The sequence below is a fragment of the Oryx dammah genome, unplaced genomic scaffold, assembly GCF_014754425.2.
Source record: "Oryx dammah isolate SB20612 unplaced genomic scaffold, SCBI_Odam_1.1 HiC_scaffold_12, whole genome shotgun sequence".
In the NCBI taxonomy this organism is placed as follows: domain Eukaryota; kingdom Metazoa; phylum Chordata; class Mammalia; order Artiodactyla; family Bovidae; genus Oryx; species Oryx dammah.
This window is the reverse complement of record NW_024070196.1, coordinates 63,470,529-63,481,376: the sequence shown is the minus strand read 5'-3', so window position 1 is coordinate 63,481,376 and position 10,848 is coordinate 63,470,529. Positions and strand designations below refer to the sequence as shown.

Genomic DNA, 10,848 nt, shown 5'->3' with positions numbered 1-10,848 from the left:
GGGGCCCCACAGTCAGGGAGGTCACGGGACAGGGCACACAGCTCACAGTGGGGCCCCTGGGGTTCAGGCTGGAAGGGAGAAAGACTGAGGTCTTCAGGGGTGAAGGGGTGTGCGGGCGCGGAGCTGCGAGAACAGGACGGTCTCTGGCAGGTGGTAGAACCCTGCCGGCTCCCCGGGGCTCCTGGCCCCTTCCCACTAGCCAGCATCGCCTCTACATGACACACCCTGCCATGTCTGCAACACTGAACAGAAAGCCACTTGTTTATGCGTCTTTCTCTCCGCTAGACTGGCGCATCTCGAGAACTCCCGTGGCTTGAGACGTCTGGGTGGATTCTACCCAGGAACCGGGGCAAGCACCCTGTGCTGAGTGTGTGCTGGAACCAGGGACCAGGATGGGAGAGCTGCTCCCTTAATTAGTTTGTAACCGACGGCAAAGGCAATCATCTCTCTCCTGATGGCATTCCTGGATGGCAGCAGACTCTCCTGCTGGCCTCGAAGAAGCTGCCAGCCATGAGAGAATGCATCCTACCAAGAATCAGTGTGAACCTGGAAGAGGACCCAAGGCACAGATGCAACCCCAGCCCTGGTCAACACCTGGCTTGCAGCCACGTGAGACCCCAAGCAGAAGATCCAACTCAATCATGTCAAGGGTTCCTGGCTCATGCGAGCTGAGGAGTAATCCTGTGTACCGTTTTTGACTGCTGAGTTTGACTGGGGTGGCTTGTTACACAGTAGTAGATCACTGATGGGGCAGCCTGCTACACAGAGCCTGGATGTGGCAGAAGCACAACACGTCTGGGCAGGGCTTAACCAGACAGACTTGACTCTCAACAGGGCCAGTCAAAGTCCAGGCTGAGAAACCATCGAGGAAGTCAGAGGAAGCTCCAAGGGTAGACAGGCATTGAAGAAGAGGTTCTGAAAGAAGATGGGAGGCAGGGTCTGCAGAGCGATGGGACACACCCCATCCTGACTCACCCACGAGAAGGGAGAGAAGGTTACACAGAAGGTTACACAGAGATCGGGGTCCTCTGGGGATTTCCAAAATGGGAGAGGAGCGAGGGAAAGGCGGGTGCACGGGAGTTCAGTTTCCCACTAAAACTGGGTAAAAGAGAGAAGACAAAATCCTGCTGCTCTGGCCCAAGTATTTGCTTGGGCAAGCAAGAAAAGAAATTAAAAGAACTCTAATGATCAGTTCACGTGCTTGACTTGGAAACGCTGGATTTAAAAAAAAAAAAAAGGCAGCAAAACATTCACTCCAGATCCACCGTCTGGAAACAACACAACCCTATTCCCTCCCCGGGGCCCTGCCTGGCACACAACCACTTGAGTCTCCTGCCAGACCGAGGCAGCTCCCAGGATGGCGAGGGAGCCAGGGGCTGCTGTGGCAGAGCCATCTGCTCACCGGTTCCCACAGTCTGAACAGCGCAGCTTCCCAAAGGGGACTGCCGGAAGCCGGAGGCCGGCAGCAGGCTGCACAGAGAGCGGGCAGGGCAGAGGGGGAGCAAGGGCTCGGTGCAGGCTCTGGGTCCCTCAGCTTCCCTCTGCGCGGGCAGACAGCAGCTCCCCAGACGGGCCCCAGGCCTTCGGAAAAACCGACTGGGTGATAGTCAAGATTCTGCAAGAGGTGCGCTCCTGTTCCCATCGTATGGGGACGTCACCAGATGAGCGATGCAGGCTGGTCCCCGGTCTGAGTCACCGGGCATCCGCGCAGTGAGCCCGGCGCCTGTGGGGAGTCTGACTCTCTACTGCTGGGCTGTGAAACTAACACTGATGGAACACCATCCTCTGAAGACCGATCACAGCCACTGTCCTCCACACCCATCGTGGACCTGGCTCTGGGCAGGGAGCTCCGTACAAACTACTGGTCAACCCTGAAAGGCCGGCGCTTTCTCTGTTTTACCGATGCAAGGACAGAGACCTACAGAGACAATTCCTAGAGGCGTGTGGGCATCTCTACTAGTGCAGGAGCCAGGCTCCGAACCCCATCATCTTTCCCGAAATGTCTTTCTTGTACATGAATGCAGAATCAAAACCAAGTTAATATGTTGAAACTTCCTGAAGTGCTAAGTGCAGGCGGAGAACGAAGGCCCTGTCACTAAGGGAAGCCCCAACAGTTAGGGATGAGACAAAAACACAAGTACTTGCCCAGGGAAGGCAGGTGCGGTACCTGGCCCAGAAAGAAACCAGGAGTCACCTGCTGAGGAGAGGGAAGCCACAGAGGTTTGCGGGGAAGCACGCGGAGCTGGCCGTGAGGACTGCGGCCAACTGGAAAAGAAACTGGCTTAGAGAAGAAGCCTGGTCAGGGAGCAGCGGTAGAACTGAAAAACGGCATGTCTGTGCAAGGAAAGGCCAGCGGTGAGGCTGAAGGCAGAAAAGGCTGTGTGGACCAGGATGATGAAGCTGGGGGCGCGTCCAGACTGCCAGCCCTCTGACAGCTGGATGATAAACTGAGGTCCAAGGATGGGTTGATGGGCAGCCCCTCAGTGAACGGGGGAGGTACAGGGGCCTGACCATGGTGCTCCCAGCGGGGGAAGGGGTGGGGAAGAGGGCAGGGTGAGAAAGATCTGACCCACGAGTTCAGCAGTTCACTGGCTACACGTTGGATCCAAGATCACTTCTTGGAGGATCGCAAGATGAAGCTGTCCATTAAGGGTAGACAAAGGGGCGAGGGAACAGGACGACCCTGCAGGCCCCAGATTCTCTCCCACCCCAGCACCCTTTAGACACCAAATCAGGTCAGATTAACTTCAGGATGAATGTGAAGCAAAGAGAGATCTCCTCACTCCAACTCTCCTCCCCCCAGAGAGTAAAGAACGACCAGCCATTCCACACATTTTTTTCTCGAGGAGAAGCTCAGAGAGCAGAGGTCTGGAAACGCAAATCCCCACACAGATGCCAATGAGCTGCAGTCACGCTGCTTACACGGGGACCTCAGCACTTCTCTCATTGGGCTCAGAGGGCTAGACAGCAGGACTTTGTCCTCTGCCTGAAACGGGGCCTGAATGTCAAGGTGAGTGAAGAGCAGAAGAAAGGGGAGGTTTATGAGGACAGGATCAGAGCCCAGGTCAGGCATCAGACCCAGAGCCAGCCTGGGTCTCCCAGGACTCACAATGGCCTTGGGGACTCGCTGAGAGCAGTGAAGAGGGACTCAGGGTGATCTGACCTCCCGGAAGGCACCGTCACAAGTCAGCAGGGGTCCTGGGTTCCAGCCCTGATGCTGCCTCTAACCACCTGGGTGACCTCAGCAAGTCCGCATCCCTGACCTGCAACACTAGTGTCCAACTGAATCACGAAACTGTTCCCTGGAAACGTGGAGTCCTGTGACAAATTCAAGTGTTACGGACAATGGAGGCCCCACCTGGAACGCAACCTGCGACCTGGGGGGTAGAGGGTGGGAATACCCCCTCCTCCTGGGGTTGCTGTGAGGACGAGATGTGGCCCCGCAGGCCTTTACTTCCCTCTGAATGGCCCTCTTCAGCTCCGAACGATGCAAAGAACGGGGCCTTTTATTGGCCAGCAGCACATACACGTTTTCCTATCACTGCTAGCTGTGAGTTATTAATGGAAACGATTCAAAGTGCTATGTTGTCAGCACAAGAAGGGCAAGTAAAAAACGAAATAGTTCTTTGCCACAAAGATCATCGAAGTGCCACCTCCTGGGGAAGAGCCCTGGAAGAAAGGGACCAGCTTGAGTGGGAGAAGAGAGTCCAAGTCCAGGGAAGGGCTGGAAATGAGCTGGGGGCACGGGGCACTCCGCAGGCCCTCTGCCCCGATCTCCCTCCTGCAACAGTCTCCGGAGCAGACCTCCACTCCCCTCCCAGCCTCCACTGGCTGATTCACAACACGGCCCGTGACTGCCCCCACTTGGGAATCCGGCTGATTCCAGCCTTCAAGACTCAGCAATGAGAACTCCCAGTTTGAAGCAGATGTGTCTCAGCGCCTGGTCATCCCTCCAGAGTAATGTGAAAACGAGGACCCGGCCACTGTGCTAAGACAATTATTTTCCTGCACATGTGAATTTCAGAAACCAGGGTGCCTCCTTCCCTCAAACACACAGGAAACTTCACAGACAGGCAGGGCGGAGCTCCACCACTCCTGTGTGTGCGTTTACCCAGGAGGAAACCCTGCTCTCGGCAATGAATGGCGGACCCTTGTTTCTCAACACTTATGTCCTCTTCCAGTTAATTCTCCTCCCCTTCCCAAGATGAAACAGACAATAATAAAAGAACAGTATTCTTGAAATTCGGTGCAGTTTCTTTCTTTTTTTTTTCTTAATCTAGCTGTTTACTTTTTTAAACTCTTAAGAGCCAGCGTTTAAGACCAGATCATTGGAACAGAAGAATGCATTATATAATAAAGTACTAAAGCTTCTGCAAGCCAACAAAACACCCAATTTTTGGCAAAGAAAAACAACTATACTTCTGGTGTCTACTTGGGAATATAGCAACTGAGGACTACAAGCTTGAGAAACCTCTCAACAGGCACATGCTCACGTGTGCACACACACACATCCTGAATTAATAAACTGAGGGGCTGAATGTCTGTTTCGAATCAGCAATGTACTTACCTCAAAAGGAATACCCTCCCAAAAGCAGGATGGAAAAGTAAAAACATATTAGAATGATTACTTTCTTTAAAGCAGAGGTAAAACCTGGAAGGAAGTTTGTAAAGATACTCATTATGGCAAAACCAGGGTGGTGGAATACTGGCAATTATTTTTCTTCTTCTCTGAATGTTACATAATTATCAAAGCTGTTTACAGTTAAATATCTGTTCATCTGTAAAGCCCTCCTCCTACTGAAAAGCTGGTGTACTCTTTCTCCAGGGTTCTCCCTTTTGGAAAGGCATAAGAGTATTTCTTACCTGCTTGGAGGAAAGACTCCAGGGTGAAAATGTGAAGCCTGCTTACCTGTGGTTTAACTTGCGATCTTCATCACTGCCGGCCTCCAACTGCAGAGAAAGGAAGAGAATGTCACAGCCCAGACGCCACTATCAATAAGCCTCAGACACAAGGCTCACATTTTCTGCTCTGGTGTCTGCAAAAGGTACAGATGTGCTGGGAAACCTGGCTCCTTCCAAACACCGCACCCTTCCCAGACCAGTCCTGCTCTGCTGTTCCCCTGAAGAATTCCTGTGGAGGAATGTTCAGGTTTCCTGAAGCTTTCCCACCTGCCTTCCAAGGCATTGCAGATGGGTGCCTGCTAACACAGTGCTCCTAGCCAGCCCAGGTACTCCACACATTCGTTCCGCCCTGAGCTCTCCCTTTTCCAGTGCTGCTTCGGAGCTCATCCAGTTTTTCTTTCTTTTAAATTTTATTTATTTATTTGGACACGCAGGCATGTGGGATTTTAGTTCCCCAACCAGGAATCGCACCCTGTCCTCTGCATTGGAAGCACAGAGTCTTTAACCACTGGATCACCAGGGAAGTCCCCCGTTTTTCTTTTTTAGGGGAAGGGGGTGATGTTTTAAGAGGCTCTGTTTCCTTCTTCAATCTAAGCAATAGCTGAATGATCAACACCATTTTGTTTTTAATAACTCTTACGATTTACTTCCTTACTAGCTTTCAAATATAACATACAGCAGGGTTAATTTTATTTATCATGTGGTATACTGTGTCTGTATTCCTTATTTTTGGAAGTTAATTATTACTTATAATTGGAAGGTTATGTCTTTTGATTGCCTTTATCCATGTCCCCCTCACTTCAATCCCCACCCTCTGGTAATCACAAATGATCAACACCATTTTAAGCCACAACACACAAGTTTAAGAAACAACTACCACCACCACCATTCCAGGCAAGTCTTTCTTAACAGAAGATAGCCAGGATCAGGCTGTCAGTGGGTCTCAAAGCTTTTGGTAGGTTCTCAAAAAGGCTTTCATGTTTAATATAAAACTTTCTAGGCTCTTGGTGTATTTCCAGACATGAAAGAAAGGGATATTTAATATCTTCTAAAGGTTACAAGACCAGGAGGGTTAAAGGCTCCAAAAGTAACCATGATTTAAGCCCCAACTATAATTTTTCTTTCAAGGAGAAAACTCAAATGAGAAGAAAACACATACCCCAACAACTTTCCACCACTGGGAGTTGGCATGTTTAGTATGTTACACAGAAGGGCCCATTGAATGGGAGAGAAACCTGGAAAGCAGTGATGGCTGGGAGAGATGCAAGGTTGACTGAGGACAGAAACCAGACAGAAGCTGGCAGTGGTGGGAAAAGGGTACAGAGGTCATGTGTGGAGGGCTCCGGGCAGCCAGGGACACACACCGCAGGTGGCAATTTCACCAATGAATGAGCCTGGCACAGGGTCCTGGAATCCCCACGCCGTAATAAGATCATGTACGTACTGCACTGGGCAGAGGCAGAGAGCATCAGTTCATCCTCATGCTCCCCTCCCCACGCTGAAGGAGAAGTGGAAACACCGGGGGCGGCTCTGCTGACCACAGGGCCACCGAAGTGAAACATACACGAAACAACTCACAGGACCACAGGAGCAAACTCAGAAGAGACTGCTGGGTCTAACCCAGTGGTTCTCAACTGGGGACCACGGCTCTTGGCGGGGGATGCCAGGCAAGGCTGGAGCCTTTTTTGGGAGGATGCTAGTGGCATCCAGTGGGTAGCGGTCAGGGGGCTGCTACATCCGCCGCAACACACAAGACGGGCCCCCTGCAACACAGGTTTTCTGGCCCCAACGTCGGCAATGCTGAGGTTGAAAAACCCTGATCTGATACTCCCCTCCCCAAAGCGACTGGAGATCCACCCGTGAAAATCAGTCACCTTGAATGGTGGTCAAAAATCACAGTTCCTGAAAGCTACTGCTTTATCTCTTCTTGGGCTCTCTGCCTGTTCTCACAAAAGAATGAGACAAGGTTCATGGTAAAATGATGTAAGTGAGATAAAGATGGAGGGGAAAGGAACAAAACCAAGAAGAGGGAAGCACTGCTCTGCGGGTTGGGCTATGACTTCCCCTAGTTCCCATGCTGGGCAGAACCACGGGTTAGGGAAGCAAAGAAGTGACCTGAGCGTGTCTGGCTCAATGAAGGATGCGCATTTTGAGGAGTAAGGAAGTGGACGAGGTGGGATGCAAAATCACTTAATTCTTGCTCCCTCTCTGAGGGTCTCGGGACGAAAGGCAATGAGAGATCAATTATTCCAGAGAAGGAAGCTACCTATGCCAAGGAACACATGAGAGAGGGAAGCCGGAACTTTCGGATGAGCTGAGGCCCAGAGAGGGGAAGTAACCGGAGGAAAGTCAGACCAGAGGCTCAGAGATGGCACACACGCTGCCCTCTCCCTTCCTCCCTGCATCTTCATGCTTCACCCAACCTGGAAGATGCCTCACCTTCCCGGGAACATCCCAGCTTCTGCCAGTTCCTGGAGCCACTAAAGCTGCTGATTTACTCAAGGTAAGGAAGAGCTGTCTGAGTTTTATTATTTCGGAGGTCACTGGCACTTGGTGAAAATAATGCTTTCTCTATAATAATTTAAAATATGTTCAGTGGAAACAATCCCAAGGTCCAACAAAAGGTACAACCATACAGTAGAATACTGAAGAGAAAAAAGTGTTAGTTGCTCAACCGTGTCTGACTCTTTGCGACCCCGTGGACTGTAGTCTGCTAGACTCCTCTGCCTACGGGATTTCCCAGGCAAGAACAGTGGAGTGGGTAGCCACCTCCTTTTCCTGGGGATCCTCCCGACCCAAGGATTGCAGGCTGAGCCACCAGGGAAGCCCAGAAAGGGAAAGTGAAAATATACTTGGTGGGAACACCCCCAAGGTGTCCAACACAACGCACATTCATACAACAGAATGTTACTCAGCCATAAAAAGGAATGAGGTCCTGCCTCACGCTGCAACATGGATGAGTCCTGAAAACATGAGGCTGAGGGAAACCGACCTGACACAAAAGACCACACAGTGTATGATTCCACTCACGTGAAATGCCCAGAACAGGCCAAATTCATAGAAACAGAAAGAACATTAGTGGTCACCTACAGTTTGGTGAGGGCAGGGCAGGGCAGGGCAGGGGTGGGTGGGAGGGAGGCTGTGGGTGATGGCTAAGGGCTGTGAGGTTTCTTTTGGGGGTGATGAAAACGTTCTGGAATCTGTGGTGATGGCTGGTCAACCTTGGGCATGTACTAAAAACCACTGAATTGTACACTTTTAAATGGCGGATTTATGGTATGTGAATTCCATCTTGGTTAAATAAAATAATAAAAAATTTTACATGTGGTAACTTCCCTGGTGGTCCAGGGGTTAAGAATCTGCCTTCCAATGCAGGGGAGGAGGGTTCGATCCCTGGTTAGGGAACTAAAATCCCACATGCCTTGGGGCAGCAAAGACCCAACACAGTCAAAAAAAAATTTTTTTTTTTTAACGTGTTTAGAGCAGAAGTAGACTGGATGCAAAGTAACACAAGGAAAGTGGGGTTTAGAATCAGAGGCCTAGGCTTGACAGGCTTCCCTGATAGCTCAGTTGGTAAAGAATCTGCCTGCAATGCGGGAGACCCCGGTTCGGTTCCTAGGTCGGGATGATCCACTGGAGAAGGGATAGCCCACTCCAGTATTCTTGGGTTTCCCTGGTGGCTCAGCTGGTAAAGAATCCGAAATGTGAGAGACCTGGGTTTGATCCCTGGGTTGGCAAGATCTGCTGGAGAAGGGATAGGCTACCCACCACTCCCTGGTGGCTCAAAGGTTAAATGCCTGGAATTCGGGAGACCCAGGTTCAATCCCTCGGTCGGGACTACCCACCACTCCCTGGTGGCTCAAAGGTTAAATGCCTGGAATGCGGGAGACCCAGGTTCAATCCCTCGGTCGGGAAGATCCTGTGGAGGAGGAAATGGCAACCTACTCCAGTACTCTTGCCTGGAGAATCCCATGGAGGGAGGAGCCTGGTAGGCTACAGTCCATGGGGTTACAAAGAGTCAGACACAACTGAGTGACTTCACTTTCACTTTTCACCCACCACTCCAGTATTCTGGCCTGGAGAATTTCATGGACAGTATAGCCCATGGGGTTGCAAAGAGTCCGACAGGACTGAGCGACTTTCACTTTACGTTCAGGCTTGATAGGCTGTCCGAATAACCTCTTCCTGGAGCTGATTTCTTCACCCGTTATTTTTGAGAAGGGACCATGAAATTAAGTGCAGAGGAGTACTTTGTAAACTGCAAGACAGTAGTAGTAGAAATGATGTAAGGGAACAGATATCTCTGCGGGGAAGTGAGAAGCTGCCGCACTCACTTCCCAGCTGCAGGCCACTGGCTGCCGTGCAGAGCAAGGATTGTTAGAACCTTCTGTCTGCAGGCAAGATAACTCATGAACGGCCTCTTCTTGAGAGGGCCAGGGCTGTGAAGTTCAACCCTGCAGCCAGGTTGAGAAATGTTCCTGCCAGTCCCAACGAAACAGGCTGAAGAGCTGCCCACCAGAAGCCAGCCGGACAGGCAGGGCTGTTAAACCCCAAACAGGTCCTCTTCTCTCAGAGACACACACAAATGTTATCAGTGTTATCAGTCAACTTCCCCCAGGGAGAAGGGGCCTGACTTGCCCAGATGCTGGCGGGGTCACTTCCTGGGCCTGCCTGCAGGGCCCTCCCCCAGCAGCCTCCTCTCCCTTCTCTATAAACAGTTCCCGTCTCCTCCTCCAGCTGCGGTGTCTATGGGTCAACACTCAGCCTGGCCACCGATGTTGAGTTTAGACCCAAGGCCCTAACTAGTTCTCCTGCTCGGAGGCCTGAGGCCCAGCGGGGCTCGGTCCAGCCCAGCTGTGTGCTCAGAGGACGAATTCCCCAGGGACTCCAGGGCAAGGAGCCAGGCCGGGTCACACGCAGACCCAGAGAAACCCGCACTGCTCAGAGAGGCACATTCAGCCCCCCAAAGCACCGGGGCGATCACAGGAACCCCAGAATCAGCCTCAGCCATACAGCCAGCTGCATATAAACACCCAGCCTCAGGCGATATCAGGGACAGGAAGAGCCCAGATTGAGCTGCACACAGAGACCTAAGACACTGTCATCCAGCACCCTGAGCTCACTGTCACACAGTGACAAGGAACTGCCACTCACACCCACAGCCAGGGGCGTGCACTAGGGAAACAATTTCACACCTTCACAGGGGCACCCCTGCGGCTTCTCCCCCCAGCACTACACAGGCACGGCCCCCAGGGGACAGGCCGGAATACACAGGAAGAGACACACAGGGTCCGGAATCCCAGAACCGGCATCTCACGCAGTTTACCCAACCAGGAGTTTCAGTCTCAGGACAAGTACCCTGCAGAGTCACCCCTGATGGGGCGAGGGGGCAGTGTCACACAATTAGTCACCCCCCAGAAGGGGGGCACACTTACACACAGTCACCCCCCACACAGGACTCACACACACACAGTCAACCCCAGACGGGGGTCACACTTACACACAGTCACCCCCGACGGGGTCACACACAACGTCTCATGCACAGTCACCCCCAAACAGGGGTCACACACAGAGTCAACTCCAGATGGGGGTACACCGGCACTGCACAGTCTCACTACAGTCACCCCAGGCCGGCAACCCAGGGGGTCGTCCAGCGGGGTCCCCGCGGGCCCGAGGACCCCTCAAAGCTGTCCCGGCGCAGCCCCCGGCGCCCCGCACCCCGCACTCGCGGCCCAGGCCTCGCGCGGCGGCTGCTCGGCCGGGCCAGGGCCGCGGGCCCGGGGCTCACCTCGCTGTTGCTGGCGGAGGAGGAGGCGGCGCTGGGCGTGGGCGAGCGCTGCAGGGTCACCAGGGCCATGGCTGCGGTGCTGTACGGCGCGCGGGCGCCGCTGAGGCCTCCGGCTAAAGCCGCCGCCGCCGCCCGGGCCGGGCCCGGGGCGCTCCAGG

The 10,848-nt window shown here is 52.8% G+C and overlaps 1 protein-coding gene across 1 annotated transcript in view; it reads right to left on the bottom strand.

Annotated features, from left to right (window-relative positions):
- The window catches only part of SSH1 (slingshot protein phosphatase 1), a 56,704-nt gene extending 45,865 nt beyond the window's left edge, over nt 1-10,839 (bottom strand). The window contains exons 1-2 of the mRNA XM_040250942.1: nt 10,691-10,839; nt 4,910-4,950 (exon numbers count right to left, since the gene is read on the bottom strand). Coding sequence (XP_040106876.1) covers nt 4,910-4,950; nt 10,691-10,759 — 110 coding nt within the window. The 5' untranslated portion in view covers nt 10,760-10,839. The remainder of the gene's footprint in view (nt 1-4,909; nt 4,951-10,690) is intronic.
- Between the last annotated feature and the right edge of the window lie 9 nt (nt 10,840-10,848).